This window comes from Myripristis murdjan, chromosome 7 (assembly GCF_902150065.1).
Source record: "Myripristis murdjan chromosome 7, fMyrMur1.1, whole genome shotgun sequence".
Lineage (NCBI taxonomy): Eukaryota > Metazoa > Chordata > Actinopteri > Holocentriformes > Holocentridae > Myripristis > Myripristis murdjan.
In genome coordinates, this window is record NC_043986.1 from 18,618,052 (window position 1) to 18,636,029 (window position 17,978).

Below are 17,978 nucleotides of genomic sequence, written 5' to 3' on the forward strand. Positions count from 1 at the left end.
AAATAATAATAATTTTCTGCAGCCCTTGTGTATTGCTGTTTGTGTATTATTTCGTTTCTGGTGGTTAAAGTTGCATGTGATGTAATGTTGCATGTGATGTAATGTGATTGTCAGAAATAACTCGGCTACTAATTGGAAGCCTACACAATTCATCCTGCCAGTACATCCAGATTTTCAGGCCTCTACTTGTAGTTGTTGAGTGATGCTCCTGCTATACAGAACTGGGGTCCAATGTCCTGACCATGACCAATGGCTAAACATATCAGATGAGCCATCCTAAAAGCCAATATTTCCCCCCAGTCCTCTGGCCTGATTTCAGATAGAAATCCAGCACAACCTGACATATGCCCCTGCCTATCAAATCAGTTGATGTTTTTCTTTCAGCCTTGGCCGTGAATCATCGTATTTCCAGAGTAAATTTAGACTCTTTGACAACGTGAGATCATGATGGAAGCATTTTTCTTGCACTGATGGTGTCAGCTAAACTTAACTTGTGAAACTCTCTTGCCATGTTATCCTATGCTGTCCCGCCTTTGTAAATGTGACCTGAAACTGCTGTGCAAACACTGTCAACTTATTCAGCTTTCAGAAGGAAAACAATATTTTTATCCTTTTGCAATCAGCCCTGTTTGTGATGTAAAACTTCAGTCTGGGGTTACATGTGGTCGCTAAGTCCATTTGATCAGTAAACCGTCTCTGCAGGTGACATAATCGAACCTCAGTGGCGTCAGATAACTGTTTTTAAAAAGGAGAGCAGAGACAGACACGTATTTTTAAAACTATCAGCTACCTGCATTTTAAGAAGACAAAAGGTGATTGTTCCTGATGCACAAAGCTACAAAAAAGATATATACGGCATGCCTCAACACAAACATGGTGGAGATGTATTCTCTGTCAGCATGAGTGTGTCTCCCTGGCACAGGCAGAGATGTGGTCTGGGACAATTTGCGAGCCTCTGGCTGTTTGAGGGAAGGAGTGACCTTGGGCTGCAGCTGTTCCTCAGAAGACGGCAGCATCTGGCTGTGCTGAGGGCCGAGGCAGGGCGGAGGGAGGGCTGGGCAGTCAGAGATGAAAAATACTTTCTGCTGAGCAGGTGATGTGAGGTTAGACAGAGGATGAGACTGTAAATTGCGGTTGTTTAGGGTGAAGTGGGGTGAGGCTGGGTGACAGTTTGACACGGAGGAAGGGTGAGGCTGTTAAGAGGATACTTGATTGAACTTGTGTTGCTTCAAACACGGCGCTGCCGGCACATCTCTGTATACCGGCTGCTCATGAGCCAGATGGTGGAGCTTGCACATCCCTTTGAATTTATTGTCCCCACTTGCTCAGTCATATAAGCACACAGATCCTCACACAACTTCAACAAGTTTAGCCTAAAGACTGGCAGAGTTAATTACCCGGGTTGAGTCAGAGTAAAGGAGATGCTGTACTAACTGTAGTTGGACTCTGCCTGGGGTGAGCTAAGAGTTTAACCTTGATGGAGAACAGAAGCTGAGGGCGGGATAGACAGAGGGAGGCTCTGCTGGCACAACTGCGAAGTAGGTATGCATCTCTCTCTCTCTCTCTCTCTCTCTCTCTCTCTCTCTGTCATGCCTCCTCAGCATCGGCTTGTGTGTCTTAGACGCAGATACACAGCGAGCGAGGCACAGCGAGCGGTCCTCATTAGATTTGGTGTCAAAGAGCAACTGCTTCTGCTAGCAGACAGTTGCTGTCTTTACAATACCTTCTATTTCTCTCAGCAAGAAAAACAAGAGAAAATAAGGGATTGTTAATTTTGTGTTGGGACAGGCTAATAAAATGCACAAGTGAGAGCAAGGTCATTGTTACATTTTGAATAATATAGGAGAATGCAGAATCTGGGGTGGGGAGTGTTAATGATTAATGGTGCTGCAGAGGCACAAAGTGTGATATGAGTAAGAACTATTTGTGGAATTACGAAGATGATGATCTGTAAAGAGCTGGCAGTACGTGTGGGCATGTGTGAGTGTTACTGTATGTGTTTTTAAATTAGTTGCAAAGGTCACTCAAATTAAATCAACTCATATCACACTATGTATATATAAGGCTATCTTATAAAGTGTTATATAATTGTTATTATTATTATTAATAATAATAATTAATAATGTTGTAAACATGTTATAAATCATTAATAAACAAATATAACTATTCGCCAAGATCAAGTTACTGCTGCACTGCATCTGTTGCTCAGCTTACTTTATCTTGTCCTGCATCAGTCAGCCATCCTTGGTGCCAAATAGTGAGCCTGCACTGATGTATGATGTATGGTAAAACGTTTACAGTCTAATTAATAACCTAATTATAAAGCATTAATATACTCTTGCTTATTGTAAAGTGGCACGTAAATCTGCAGTGACTTTTTCCCCCGTTTGATTTTCTTGTTTTTCTAGTGCTTTTGTATTCCTGTGTACTTTTGTGTGCTTTGTTTCATGCTGGTCTCAGATGGTCTGCCCTGAATAATGGTTAACTCACTATATACAACATATTTCATGCACATGTAAGAAAAGGTGAGAGCACTTGGCCTCTTCATTGTTCAGCTCTCTCTCTCCCTCTGTCTTTCTCTCTCTCATTACTCATTCACTTCACACATTTCACACACACTTGAATAGTGAGCCATATGGAAGCTAGGTATGTCGCCTCGCACTGTGTCTGAATTAACCAACCACAGTGTTGTCACTCGTTCTCTGCCCTCTTATCATCTATCATCATTAAGATGTACACAATGCTAAATATCTCTCAAGTGAAAGTTATTGATAGCTCTGCCTTTGATTGTTCGACTCGAGTATGCCACTCAGCGTGAAAGCCTCGATGAAACGCTCACATTTGTAAGCTTTCAGCGCATCAGCTGGAGTGTGTAATCAGGTTTTCGGTGCACATCTGTGTCTGTGGAGTTCCTTCTGTCGGAGCTGACCTGTTTGGGCCACAGGTCACACAGTCTGACCACACATTGTCTCGCTGCACACAGGTTGTCCAGCTGTGATTTATAGACTGCTGCTCATTGTATTGTGTGTGTGTGCGTGTGTCTCTGTGTGTGTGTGTAAGTGTGTGCTTGTTTGCCTGGCTGTGTTAGTTTGGGTCGTTTGCGAACGAGTCGATTCTTTTGAACAGCTCTTTGAAATGAATGAGCCAGTTCCCATTTTCTTTGTTTTTTGCTTTAATTCACTCAGTATCCATTAATTTTGGTGTATTTGGTCATTTTTGCACGTTGTGAACAAAAAGAAAGAAGAAGGAGTCATGTGTGAGACTTGTTTGGCCAGTCCTTATTGGCCAAGAATCTTGTGGAGCGTATTCTCTCCGGAACAGTCTGGGACAGTTGTGGAGTGGTTGTTCACCGGTTATGTTCAAGGCAATGAGCTCTAGGCCAATCAGAGACAGGTAGGGCGTGTCTAAGACAGGTCTTGCCCGGGTCCTGCTATCTTCACCCTCTCGGCAGGCATAGACCAGTGGTATTTGGGGAAATCTATACTTTATTCTCTAATCAAGGTTTGAACATAATGACACGGATCAGAAAGCTAAATCCAGCTGGTGCAAAATTTAGCCTACCTCTTATGGACTTGTGCAGATATAACAAAGTGGCATGCTTTTGGAGATAAAACTTTAGACTCAAGGCCAGCTCAAGGCTATGTCACATAAGGAAATGAGACTAACAAGATCTCTTGAGTCCACAGTAAAGGTCTTTTTGTGCTGTGCGAGCCGACCACAAAGGCAGATTTTTAAATTATATCTCTATGTGGCTTCAAATATAATATATATGGGATGTCTAAGTTTGAATAATTCTGATCGAAATATTAACCCACACCTTCTTAGCATCCAGTACAGTCTGATACCACCCTGTTAGTCTCATGTGTAATGTTTAGGTCTTAATGGGTTAAAAATAAATAAATATAAAAATAAGCCAGTCTTTTGAACTGCTCTTTGAAAGGAACGGATCCTCAAGATCCGGCTCCCTTCAAAGAGCCATAAATCCCATCTCTAGTGACTTTGAGCATGTATGTGTGTTTCAAAGCGTAAGGCTGTGGCTGGAGTTTTATACTGCACGTTTGTTGCTCCAGCAGTTGATATCGCCCTTTAGGTCAAAGTAGTTTGATGAAGTTCCCCCACCATCAGATGCGACTAAGCAGGGTTACTATGGCTTTGGATTTCTAATTAATTGTTAATTTTAATGTGAATTTCAGTTTTGTATTTGATGGTTTAAGTTTCTTATTTTTATTTTTCTACAAATGTTTACATGTCAGTTTTAGTTTTCTTCCTTTACTTTCAGTTCTAGCTTTAGTATTATGGTGGAGCTGATGCCGATCGATAGAAGGTAAGAACAGGTATGTTGTATATGTTTGCAGCAGGTATTGTGTAATATAAACCAAACGTAAAGTCATTTTAAAATATGTTGCCTTTTTTTAGTTTTAGTTTTTTCGCAATAGCCAAAAATTCTCTGCATTCTTTTTACCCTGAACAGGAACAATACCACATTTCACATACACATATATTTTTTTAAATTTCCAGTTAGTTTTACTAGGGGAGAAATTAAGTTTTAGGTCAGTTTGGTTTCTTCAAGGTATCATTTTTGTCTTTATGTCGGTTTTTGGTTTGTTTTTGCCACATCTCATCTTAGTCTTAGTTTTGGTTTACTATAACAGGATTGCTGCTGGTTATCAAAGTGTCTGCTCCCAGCTGCATGTCTCTCCTCCAGTCAGAGAGCTTCCTCTCTCCAGGGAAAAGTATCAGGTCTGGACACCTGTTTGCCACAGTAAACACTTCAGATGAGCTGTCTTCCTTCCTGGCTATTTTTATACCTTCCTGAGGCAGATTTTTACCAGTGTTATGATCTACTTCAGATATCTCTCCAAGTGCATAATGATGAAGTGTCAGTCATTTTTATATTCATAGGAGGTCAAAGATGCTGGAGCAGTGAATGTGTGAGTGCTGTGTCACTTTTCTGTGTTGAGGATTTTGTCTTTCTGGTGCAGAGTGGACTGTCATGCATTCATTTTGCTCAGTGTTGCATATCATCATTGCCAAGCCAGACAAAGCTCTCTAAATGTTCAAGGTCCCTGCTACGCTTGGTTACAATTAATATGCATCCTCCCCTCTCTCAGTCCTTGAGCTCATCCCTGATTTAAATGTGACTGGGGAGGCAGTGGAAATTGTCCAATCCTATTGCCATCACCTATCCAGCTCTAATGGATTTTTTATCATTAATAAAAAAAAAAAAAAAAAAAGAAGGCAGAAGGAAGAATGCATGTATAAAGAATTATTGCTGAAGTTTTTGGTAATTTATGGCAGCAGCTTTAATGACACCACACAGGTCAGAGAAGCAGCTACATAGGAATATGTCGCTAGTGTGAAAATGTGCCACTCTGTCTGCCATAATAGTGAACCAGTAGCAATCTGTTCACATTCAATTAAAGTTTTTTAATAGAAAATAGCTTCCATCGTCTTTTTTTTTTATGCTGTGCCCTTGGATCCGTGTCCATTACGGGAAACAGCGGGAGCTCATTAAGACAGAGCTCACAGGACAAGGACTTGAGATATTATGTCACATCAAACACAATGAATCAAAGCCCCTTTAAGGGGCTCAGCAGCTACAATTAAACACTGCAGAGCGAAATTTGGCACACGTGATGCCCAGATGTGGCAGGACAGAGGCGGTGTCACAGTGTGTAGTGGTCTCAACGGTTTAACCATAACTTAATTTTCTATCTTCATTTCCATCCCTCCTCTCAATCCTCTATATTAAAGGAGAAGTTCACCCAAAATGCAAAAAAGATATTTTTGTCTTTGTACAATCTATCCATCCAGATAGTTTCTGTGTGATTTGATGAGGTTTCCAATCTGTTGCAATCTTCCCTGTCTCCCAGCACCCCAATACAATAGAGGTGAATAGGTTTTTCTTCATGGAGCTCAAACCATTTAGGGCCACAAACTCCTCATTTTGTCTCTAGGTTGCCGTCTGAGGAGATTTGTGTTGTTTCATATTAGGCACAGAGCTGGGCAACTGTTAATACTGGAGATTATACAATTACAGTGGTGCAAATAGACCAAAATAGTCAACTCTGTACCGCCGTCTCACTGCCCTAACTTCAAATTAATTCAATAATTATGAAAATGTTTTTCATTTTGCCCTCACTGGAGCATCTCCAGAGACCCCGGATCTCATTGCCGGAGTCACTGCTCTACATCGCCATTAAATCCTCTTGACTTGGTACAACAGCAGCACTGAACAGACCGCTGCACTCTCAGTGAATTCATCTCTACCAGCCCCCATGCCCTGTTTTCTCTCGCTCTCTCCCATCTCCTCTCCATCACTTGTTGGTTATATTCCATCTCAAACTTTCATCTATCTGTTGTGTGCCATTCGTCTCCTATCTCATCACCGAGTGCTGTGAAGGTGAACCTGTGATTTCTTACACTCCGAAGGTCAGTGGATCAGATATTTCATGCTGTGACAGAGAGCAGTTGATGCAGGAAGCACAATGCGTGACCGGAGTGTAATAGCATGCACAGGGAAATATTCAGCTCTCATCTGCAGCGGTCCATTTGAGCCTGAGATGGCCCATGTTATCGGTTTAATGAAGAGCTCCAGCGCTTAACGTAATTACAGCCGAGACTCGTCTCCTCACCGAGCTCTGTAAGGCGATCGTAGACTCCTGACATGGTGTGTGTCACTACAAATGTGTTTTTAATGGCACAACAAACATTTTGCGGCTGAAGCGTCAGATCCCATCATCGATCAGTCACAGTCAAAGATGAGTTTAGCACCAGTGCAGCATTGTGAAATGATTATGTTTCATGAACGATGAGACATAATCATGCATCTTCATCACTGTAGCTTTGGTGGGTTGTACATGCATCATTATGTTTTTAAGTTGAATGTTTCTGTTTACGCTCCCAGAAAGCCATAGACAGCCCTGCTCTGCGACCATCTGTTATATTGTCACCCATGGGGATACTCGGTAGATCTCCTCAACCCGATCAATCACGTTTCATCACCGAGAGCCAAAGAAACTGTGTCGTATCCCGATTTTACAGAATGATAAGGAGCAGTGGCTCATATCCTGAGGTGACAACAACAACCACTTGCCGACTGCTGACATGCTGCTTTATCATTTGAGCGATTGGTGAAAAGTCACAGTCTCCTTTACATGTATAGATTCATCTGATCAAACCTTTTCCTCTTGTTAAAAGATACCTGATGCACAAAGAAAGAGAGGCAGGTTGTGAGATTCAAGTTTTCATCCCATAATTAAAGATGTCAGTCTCACTCTCGCCCATTCTCTTTCTCTCTCTCTCTCTCTCTCTACGCATTGGTTTAAAAGGAGAAAAAACTGTTTGTCCTGTGGTGTACAGCTATAGGTTGATGAAGAACAGGTTTGAAGAGGAGGGATTGATCTTTCGAGTTAGACAGCTTTGCAGGTTGGCAGCATTAGAAACAAATCCAGCTGCTGAGATCCAAGGTTTCTCAGCGCGGAGCACACACACACACACACACACACACACTATGATTTCACCTCACCTGTGATCACTAGCTGTCAATGTGCAGTTGTAGCTGGTGGCAATTAAGTTATCAACTGTTATACTGTCTGTGCTTTCACATAGTTTTGATAGAGACTGACTGAGGACGAGATTTGTGAAGCAATGCTGTATTTTTGCCTTCTGTTTGAAAGTAGCTATCTTGAATCAGAGACTGAAGCTCTGGCTTTTAACAATGTTGCTTCAGTTACCCGTTAAAAACATTTTTTTTTTTTTTTTAGCATGGTTGCTAAATTCACTGATGAATATGCGTCGCTGACATTTCTGAAATAGTAGCTCCCTCTCAGCAGAAAGTTCTGGTGGCTGCCTCCATTGGGTAACTAAGTGGGGAAATTCATATGACAGATTAATTTAATGAATCTCCCTGTGGGGCCTGTTGTCTGTCAGCTATCTCCATGCATGCAGCTCTGTATATCTGATGGATTGCCCCTTCTGGTAAATGTGGGTGTTCCATATATATTAATTAATGTTGGGTTTAATATTGTCGAGGACCCAGATATAGGTCAGTACACGTCTCTTCTCCTCGTCTGTCCTTCATTGGTTTATTTGCTAAAACATAGCCGCTGCACTGCACTCCCACTGCATACACTGTACAGAAGCTCCTGCAATTACAACCCTCAAGGTACAAATTATTGGTTACTGCACTCAACGGAAAAGGCTCCTTCCCTGGCTGCCCTTCATCCACATGTGTACAAACTATAATTCAAGCCTGATGCGGTCATTTCTCGTCCCGTGTTTTTACCGTGATGTGCGTTGAGTTTCATCATGTCTGTTGGCCGCTGATGACACCCCCGTCCCTGTGGTGTGATGCGTTCCAGTCTGCCGGTGCAGCCGAGGGAGGCAGGATTGGGACGTCTATCTCCTCTCCGTCTCATCGCCCAGGGTCATCGGCTCCTGTGAAAGGGGGGACTTTAATGACAGAGGGGCCTTTTGTGTGCGACAGCCAGGCAGGCAATGACATTTAACAGAGGCAGCCAGTTAGAACTGATGGCATGCTCGCCTACCAGCCGACGCTTTATATCAGCAGTTGGGAGGATTCAACCCACTACTGGCTTTACAGTTTTTACACATGTAGCCCAAGGGAGGGAACAAAAGATACAATGGACAAATTAGCATAGCTGCTTTGTGTTCATTTTCTACAATACATGAACCATGACACATTGTGGCGATGGGGAACCTGATGTGTATGATGAAGGCACTCCTGATGGAACGCAGTGTAAATGAACATGTGTTTTTCTTCTAGATAAATTGACCCGCGGGGTATGAATAGAGATCTCGCCATCTGGACAATGTTGAGTTTGGTATTCTAGTATTTGACAGGAATAGCTGTCCATGTTTAGTCTGTGTTATATTTGAGCGCAGGCAGAATTTATAAGTGGTATCTGTGTTTATTTGGGACAGTGCCCACATCAACAATTTTACTCTCCGCTCTCTCTCCGTCCCCCTCGTGCTTTTCGCTCTTCCTTTCAGCCTATACATCTATACATACCCTCATTTCTTTTCCCTTTTCTCCCCCTCTATCCTCTGGCCTACTCAGCTATAGCAACACAGCGCAATATGGGAGCAGTAGGCCTGAGTTCTTCTGGCTATATTTAGCAGTGAGCAGATGCAGCGCACTGGAGCGGAACACACTGCCTCTGCTCGCCTCTGTGTGTGCTCATATGTGTTCGCCTGTGTGTGTGTGTGTGTTTGTCTTTGTCTGTGACTCTTCCTTTATACCAGCTCTCCCATCATGCACCGCTGACTCTGACTCAGCAGCGCAGCGCTGGAGAACTGGGTCAGACTGGCCCTGCTGACCAGTTTACACAAACCACCCATACTGTTCTGCATGCCCAGTAGAGTGAACGAGAGGATCCATTTACCTCCCAAGTGTTGGGGTAGTATCTTTTTCCGTAAATCTTTCCTGTTCACAGAGCCGGGTCGGTCTTAACTGGCTCATTACGGGTCTTGGCGGAGCAGTCCTGTGCTTTAATTTAGCTCAATTTACTCTAAAAGAAGATGGGCCACATTTAGCACCATGCTGTCCTTATGCCTGCATAATGACAATGAAAAATGTTAAGCAAAAACAACACAGATCCAATCCACAGAGGCTGAAAAAGGACAACTTTTTTCAGTCTTATTAGCTAGGAATAGGGATGAATCTGCGAGTTAGTTGTCTCTAATCATATTTAACTTCTTGGCTTCTATTCCAGTCTCCTCTCGTCTTCATGGGCGTCTCAGACCCACTGAGGAAGGGCTTGGAGTAGGCATATAGGAAAAGCTGGGGTGTGGCTGGCTAGGGGGGTAATTATAGTTTGAGAAGGCAGAGGACCGGCCTAGAGCTTTATGTTGGACCTCATGATTGTTGTTTTTTTTCCTTTCCCATCCCTGCCACGCTGATTGCAGGGCTCATGGAGGGCAACAGCAGAGTGGCTTGGTCATGAACATGTATGTTTGGCTGCTTGGCAAATGAAGCTCGAACATACAACTCCCATTTCTGCGGCTGGTGTGAGTTCAGTTATTATGAGCATGAGGCAACTCAGTCCCAATATTTAACGTCATTATTATCATCTCTGCTCTATCAGCTGTAGAGAACTTTCAGGCTCTCTCAGCCTGGATAATGGCTACATAATAGCTGGAGATTGCAGCTACTTTATCACACCAAGAGAGCCGAGTGAATCCCATCACTGAGAGCGGGGATGATATGATTAGCCTGGTTTGTCTGTTGCATCCATCCCAATGTTCACCTTTGTCAGACAGCTCTTTGCTATAGTGCTGGATAATGTAGAGTTAAATGCTCTCATCTGTAACTGGAGAGTCCAGTGTTGACTGACGGGATGTCCTGAGACCCTCAGGAAGCCGCTGGAACAATGGATTTTACTGTTTAAGAGCCAGCATTTCCAGTTCCTACTCTGTGGCTATTATTTGGAATTGGCAAGAGGAAATACAATATTATTTGTCCCCTTGAGGAAATGCCATCTCTTTGTGCTCAGCTTGAGGGCCGTGTTATCAGCCCTGATATGGCTTGGGAGTCGTATAACACTGTGAGAAAAAAAGATCAATTATAAGATTCTTCTCATGGCACAATAAACAAACTGTGTCAGACAATCAGAGTGTGATTTTGTGGCTTTAATCCACACGATGGCTTTTCGTGTCTGAGTGTCTGTGACTCTGATTACGGCCTGGAGTGCTACGGCCACAGACCAGATAGAGGGATACAGACAGTGTGGAGCCTTCTTAATCAAAACGTGATAACAGACAAGCATATGAGATCCTCAGCAGGCCGCTGCCTTTCGGATCCTGGCTTTATTGTCCCAGCACAACACTGTCGTTTTTTTTTTTTTTTTTTTAACATTGAGCGCATCTGGCTGCATTTCTTGTATTGTCAGCTATATAAGCGATGATCCTGCAGTGTTGCATTAATGCTGTCTGCGTTTTGAAGAGGGATGGTCTGCTCGCCCAGGGTCATCTCCATCATCCACCATCCACCCAAGTTCCTCTGGTGCGGACCGGGCTCAGGAGGGTGTCTTGTCTTGCACCATAAGACTTTCTGTCATCACTACAGGTGGTGTTTCATTAGGTAGCCCAGTGTGTGTGTGTGTGTGTGTGTGTGTGTGTCTACATGTGTCTTCCAATTATCACAGGATTCTCATTGTTCTCTACTACCCAGAGTGTTCAGGGCAGCCTGGCTGTCATTTAACACCTAATCTGTGCCAGCGACACCCACCAGGGAGAGAGCAACACACAAAGCCAAGCCTGGCACACCAGACCGGCGATCAAACCGGCCCTTCTCAACATGTGTGGACCACTGATGCACTGTGTACACTCGTGCGCACATGCATCTGTGTGGTCACCTCCTGTTCCCCCTCTCTTGTCCCTTTCGCTCAAAACAGAGTTGAGTTGGAGCTCCAGTGTTGATCTCTAATTGGTGATTATCGGTCAAAACTGGGAAAGAGGCAGCTTAAGTTTTCCCATTGACAATAATACTGCACTATTCTTTTATCATATGTCTTTTGTTTACAGTAATTAGTCAGATCTCAATTGCAGACCTAATGTGCTTTCTGTTAGAGAATACCAGCAATTTAGAGATTTTTTTTTTTTTTTTTGCTGTGGTTGGTACAAATCTACACCTGTCCATCTCCATGTGTGGTCCATTTCCTGAGAGAGAACAACTGTGTTGATGTCCCTCTAGATTAGGCCCAAATTGTTTGTTCTTACCAGCCAGCTGATTTCTGCTGTCAGAGTGTATTGGGGAAAAAGAGTCAGTAGTCCACAGTGAAGTGCAGCTGTTACACACAGGCGCTCTGGTTGTCTTTGCTGTGTAATTTACCCTCCTGATCCTTGGTGGTGTAATGGTGAAAAACACTCTGCTCACTTTTCATTTAATTTGGTTTGCCAGATGATATGAGAGTTGTTCATGTTGCAAGTTATTCTGTATCTTTAAATTAGTTCCCACTCCAGCTGCAATAGCAAGGGATTAAATATCATATCTCATACTCTGAAACCACATTTGGTGGTCTTTCTTTTTTTTCTTTTTTTTTCCTTTTTTTTTTTTTTTCCAGAGTCATGATTCACCACTGGGGGGCAGCAGCCCATAGTTACCACACACAGCTCCTCTCATTTGCCAGTTGGCTCTGGGTTGCTGTGGTAACGGCTCTGTGTGAAGCAGACTTGGTGGTGAGGCTTGGAGACACAGAGGGCAGTGTTGAGCTGGAGGACAGGGGATGAATCCCAATCAGCAGCTGAACAGCGCCACAAACACACACACACACACACACACACACACACACACACACACACACACACACACGCACACACACAAACACAAACACCGAACACACTGACATGATCGCTTCCTCAAATGAATACATTCACTTTATGTGTTTAATTTCTCTCTAAATGCATGAAATATTCCTGCTCTCTGCTGGCATTAGGAAGCCCAGCGCTGGCTTCAGAAATGGTAATCACCTAGCGTTTCATCTCCTCAAGCATGACTGACACATGATAGCAGTGAGTTGTAGTGATGACAGCTGTTGTGTGGAACTGGGCTGCAGTAGGCTCAGTCTTCTGCTGATCTTATAGGTAGCCACAACCATATGTTTCTTCTCTCGCGCTAGCTGCCTGGCATGTTGCAATGTAGAGCTGCATTTTTCTTTGACTCCTCTCTAAATGACAGCTCACACATCCTGTGCTGGGAGAGATATTTTCAACCTAACAGTTTTTATAGATCTCCAGAAATAATTTCTCCAGTGGGAATGTATCGGTGCTTTGTGTATTTGTGTTTGCAAAGCTGTGTGTGACAACGTGTTCAAACACACATGCCACAGTGTGAATTGGTGTCTTCTTAGATGTTGATGAGACCATACACACGCCCCTCCCCCATCTCCCTAAATGAGACAGGATGCATAACTAGATTTAAGGTTATGTAATGCTGACTAGAGGCATGGAGGATGTGTATAATCCACTCTTATTTGGGTTAAACCCATCTCTCCATCTATCCATGTGTGAGGGCAGAGGCCTCACATCCTCATATCTCTCCTGCTGCTGCTTGGTCCTACACAAACGTGCCCCATCCAGCGCAGAGGAGCACCAGTCTCTGTCACACACAGTCTTCCACCTGCCTGCTCCAGCAACATCTTAGCTCCCAGGAAGTGTCACTCAACTCTGTTCTCTCAGTCCTCAGATTTGCCCCAGCGGACAACAATTTCATTATTTGTGAGGACTAGGGTCTTGTCTCAAAGCTTTCAGATGACCCATTTTTTCATCTGGCACTATGCTGATTCTTAGTCACTGTGTTTGCCAGAATAACATTGTGTTTTATTGACTGTGACACTGTTGTTGACATAAATATTGTTTTTTTTTGTTTTTGTTTTTTTTTTAACCTCTGGTTGTATAGTGAGAGTGTGTGCTCTCTCTTCTCCAGCAGTGCTTTGCTTCACTCTCATATTGTTTCACATATTGCAGAGATGGGAGCTGCCCAGTAGAGTTTAGCACCGATGATGACCTGATGGCTTAAAACATCTGCTCATTTTGCACCTTTTGACACTGTGCACCTAAACTTCATAAATCTTTTTTTTTTTTTTTCTCTACTGGTTTGGCTTTTCTTTCCTCTTGGGGTCGTGTACAGGAGTTGTTTGATGGTATTTTTTGCTCCTGCACTGGCTATTTCTTTAAGTGTAACAGCCTGGGTGTGGATTATTTTTCTGATTTCCTGCTCATTGCCGTCCATTACAACCACGGTGACCCATTGGCCCCTGAGTCACTCTTTTATTTTATGCTTATCTCTATAAAAAGCATGAGTGGATGAAATTCTTGCAGTACCTTGCAATATCTCATTGGCCTTGTAGTGTAGATTCCTAGGCCTTATTAATTAATGTCTTCATGGACTATTTACCTCCAAAAATTATTAATAAACTGATATAGATGCTCTGATGACACGTGTGTGTAACATAACAGTCCATAACAGTCAATCCATTAATATCAGAGAGTTTTTGTAAATGGACAGAAATATATCAGCTCTGTCCAGGCTATATTTGGGAGAGAGAGAGAGATGTGAGTAACAGAGACCAGCTACTTGACTCCTCCGTCTTCTTGCTTCTGCTCCTTATCTGGAGATCACCAACAAGGATTTTCGCCATGTCGGCTTCTCAGTGCATCACTGATGAACTTATTGATTGAAAATCACTGCAGCTAGACCTCAGTGTCTGTTCGTGACCAGATGATTCTCAGTTCCTTCTCAGGTTGACCTCCAGAAGACCCAGTCAAATGGGTGACCAAAATACCTGGTGGTGTTTTGGTGGCTGAAAATATAACCAGAGGAGAGCTTAAATGGCAAACACACTGAACACATGCACAGACACCACAGTGAGGTTGTAATCTCTGCCTCACATGGCTTTAATCCTTATAAATATTGAATATTTGATGACTTTCTCACTGATGGAGCATGACACCTGGGCCGCCTGCCCTCTTCCAGCTCTGCCCACCCACAGGAGGGACTTGTTCTTACGTGTGGTCCTTACCACAGGAGAAACATCTAAGCAGCCAAGCAGCAACACTGTCATGGCTCTGAATGGTGCTCTGCATACAGACCCTTTATGTATGTTTACCATGAGCTACGCATGATTTGATTTTTATGAGTCACTATTACTCTCATTCAAATCACTCAGAATATAGAAAATGGGTTGCAGAGGATGCAACGATTAAAAGTGTTTGTGTGTGTGTGTGTGTGTATGCAAGCATGCTGTTGTATCTGTTTTTTTTTTTTTTTTTTTTTTTTTTTTTTCAATCTGACTGCTGCTTTCCTAGCAGGGACCATAATGATGGTTGTCAGCAGTGGCTGGTTGCTAGGTAACAATTACCTGACTGTGCTTTGCTTGCACTGAATTACACAGAGGGCTGTGTGTGTGTGTGTGTGTGTGTGTGTGTGTGTGTGTGTGTGTGTGTGTGTGTGTGTGTGTGTGTGTGTGTGTCTAGGGAAACGGAAAAATACAGCAAAGTAGACTGCCAACCAGTCTTTCGACTACTGGACAAAAATGCTTCACACCAGAATCAGATTCATGACAACAACATGAGCTGCATGATACCAGTTTCTGGGTGTGTGTGATTTAGCACCCTCCTGTTTTCTTTTTAATTGTTGTGTTTCAGTGAAGCTCTTTTTTTTGGTTGTGTAGTCTGTATTTCATTCTGAGTGTAGTCTGTATTTCATTCTGACAGAAGATTTTTTTTTTGTGACACACATTATTGATACAATATTAGATATTATCAGGTGTGTATTGTTCTGTACTGGGACACAGATACCACACCTCATCAGCACTTTTGCATACATATAAACATGAAGTGTTTATCATAGTGTCTGTAACTTAATGGGAGGTGAAGCCGGTGAATGGGCTCATTTGACAGATGATGGCATGAAGGTCTGTCTGCACCACAGGGTCTGAACTAAGGACAGATGACATTTGTCCCTCTTCAGCTTCTAAACTGTTGTTTCTGATCAGTAATGTTTAGATAATAAAAAAAAAAGCAACTACCCCAATCAATATTTCTAAATAAATCTAGATCGCGAATCATATTTCTAAATAAACTACAGTTATCCAGTAGCCGACTGACCTTGCCATCCCAAAACACAGCGCCAGAAGTCTTTCGCTGTGATCAGGGCCCTGCAGGACATCATGCCAGCTCCCCTAAGAATAGCTTGCCAGCTCCCCAGACTATGGATGATATATTTGGAGATCATTAAATGGTCCTAAATGAGACCCTGGCGTGAGAGCGAGCTCTGACCATCTGGCCCCATTGTGACTGCCGGGACTCCGTTCAAACTCGGCCAGCAGCATCAGCTCCTCTGATTGGATAGATGCTGCCTGTGTCTAGGAGCCTGAGCCAATCAGAGACTCCTTTAATCAATTACCTCAGTCTGCCTCTGTCTCTTTGTATCTCTCCGCATTAAACATACTGTCACAAACGGTGTCTCTCCCCATTTACTCAGAATTTAATGATATGGCACATTTGATATGAAAATTGTAACATATTATGGGTGACATTAACAGTGCTGTGATCTAATCAGTAAACATCTGTTTCTTTTCCTCCAACACTGATAAATCGCTTACACTTTTTCAGTTTCAAAGGGTAATGGAAATGTCACAGCCTTTCATGGCCTTATCTTTGGTCAAAGGCAGGCATTGCTATAGTGAACTGGGTTTACTGAATATTTTGTGTCTGTCCGCTGTCTCCAGGTCACAAGCTGAACAAGGACCTGAAGCACTTCCTGAGCCTGAGGTTTCAAAAGTCTTCCCCAGACCATGAGCTGCAGCAGACCATCCGAGCCAATCTGTATCGCCATGCTGTGCCTTGTGAGTGACAGTAATAATAATGTGATTTTTTTTTATTATTTTATATTGATATTCTACTGTTGCCCCCCTCTTCCTTCATCCACTATACAGGGTCAGCTGCAGACATGGAGCTGGTGGGTATTCATTGTCCTGCTCAAAGACACTTAAGCAGGGCAGATGCTCACCAACACAGGCTTCTATGCCATCTGGCTGAAGAATGTTCTTTCTCATCATTTCTTCATCAATACCCTCATGACCCACTTTCTTTAGCGTCCTGCCCAACTGTTAAAGCTGAAATCCATTTTGCATGTTGATGCTCCAAAGCGGCAAACTACAGCAAAGATAAGGGAGCATCTCATGTTGAGCAGAGTGAAAATGCTAAGCTGGTTTTCTGTCCAAATTACGCGGGTAAGGTATTACCAGGGTAACTTTTCAAGGAACTTAAAAAGGTTCCTTCAGCCCGTTGCTGTCTGCGTTTCCACCATGGTCTAAACACTGATGTATGAAACAGCAACAGCTGTTTAACCCATAATTTTTACAACCGTGAAGCATCAGGTTATTAAAGCTGTTTTAACCTTTTTGTTGACACATTACTGACACTTTTCTCTGGTGAGCAGCCTTGCTTTTACTTGTCAACGGGAGAAAAGCAGAGTCCAGCTGTGTGTGTGTGTGTGTGTGTGTGTGTGTGTGTGCAGGAGAGAAATGCAGTGGAGGAAAGGAAACTAAGCTCTCTCTCCACCGTAAATCATCTGTTGAGTCACGTTTATTAATTTGTGCTTTAGAACATAACCACCATCAAACAGTCAGTGTACATGAAGTGTACACAAGTTGAAGCAGCCACACTGTGTGTTTGACCAATCAGAAATGTTGCAAGCCCTCAAAAATGTCCCCAGAACCACATTTTGCCCCTGGTCCCCACGGTCCAAATGCAGACAGTTCATTGGAAGGTTCCCAGTCGCAGCGGAAAGTTACTGTGGTCAAAATGGGCTTTTACTTACTGTAGAACTGAAATTTGAAAGTAAAATAGCATGGCAGATTATTATCTGTGTGGTGCTAGCTAAACTATCTGTAGCCAGCACAAGTGTCTGTAGTTATCTGAGATTGCAAATGGAGCAGTTGTGGTTCATTAATCATGTTTACAGTGTAACATCTCACTTTATTGGCACTGTCAATCAGGACTGGGCAACCCAACAAGCCAAATGTTACTGTGAGCATTTCTCAGTAGTTCTACATACTCCACCATACACATGGATATCATAATAAGTAATTTAATTTCATCTTAAAGCTGGAATATCTTATTTTAAACTTCAAACTTATATTGCACACCTTTTCATCATGAAATTATTCTAATGAGATTACATTGTCAGTGTTCTCTGCTTGTAATGAGAGAAACAAACACCTAAAACCTGTAGATTTATGTGTGGCCGCCCATTTAAGCCACTTGAGTCTTAAAGGATGATTCCGATATTTTTCAACCTAGGCCCGGTTTCTTTTTCACCTTTTGGGGTTCAAATGACTGATAGGGACACAAATTTTTGGAATTGGTCCAGTATTGAGCTAGATTGCTTCATCCAGCTGCCGCGAAACGGGCTGCAATGTAATCACACGCGGCATTTGCAACCATCAAAT

The 17,978-nt window shown here is 42.9% G+C and overlaps 1 protein-coding gene across 1 annotated transcript in view; it reads left to right on the forward strand.

The window, feature by feature from the left end:
- The window catches only part of LOC115362606 (membrane-associated guanylate kinase, WW and PDZ domain-containing protein 1-like), a 32,791-nt gene extending 16,128 nt beyond the window's left edge, over positions 1-16,663 (forward strand). Inside the window, exons 2-3 of the mRNA XM_030056583.1 lie at positions 16,254-16,370; positions 16,461-16,663. Coding sequence (XP_029912443.1) covers positions 16,254-16,370; positions 16,461-16,663 — 320 coding nt within the window. The remainder of the gene's footprint in view (positions 1-16,253; positions 16,371-16,460) is intronic.
- Positions 16,664-17,978: the final 1,315 nt, after the last annotated feature.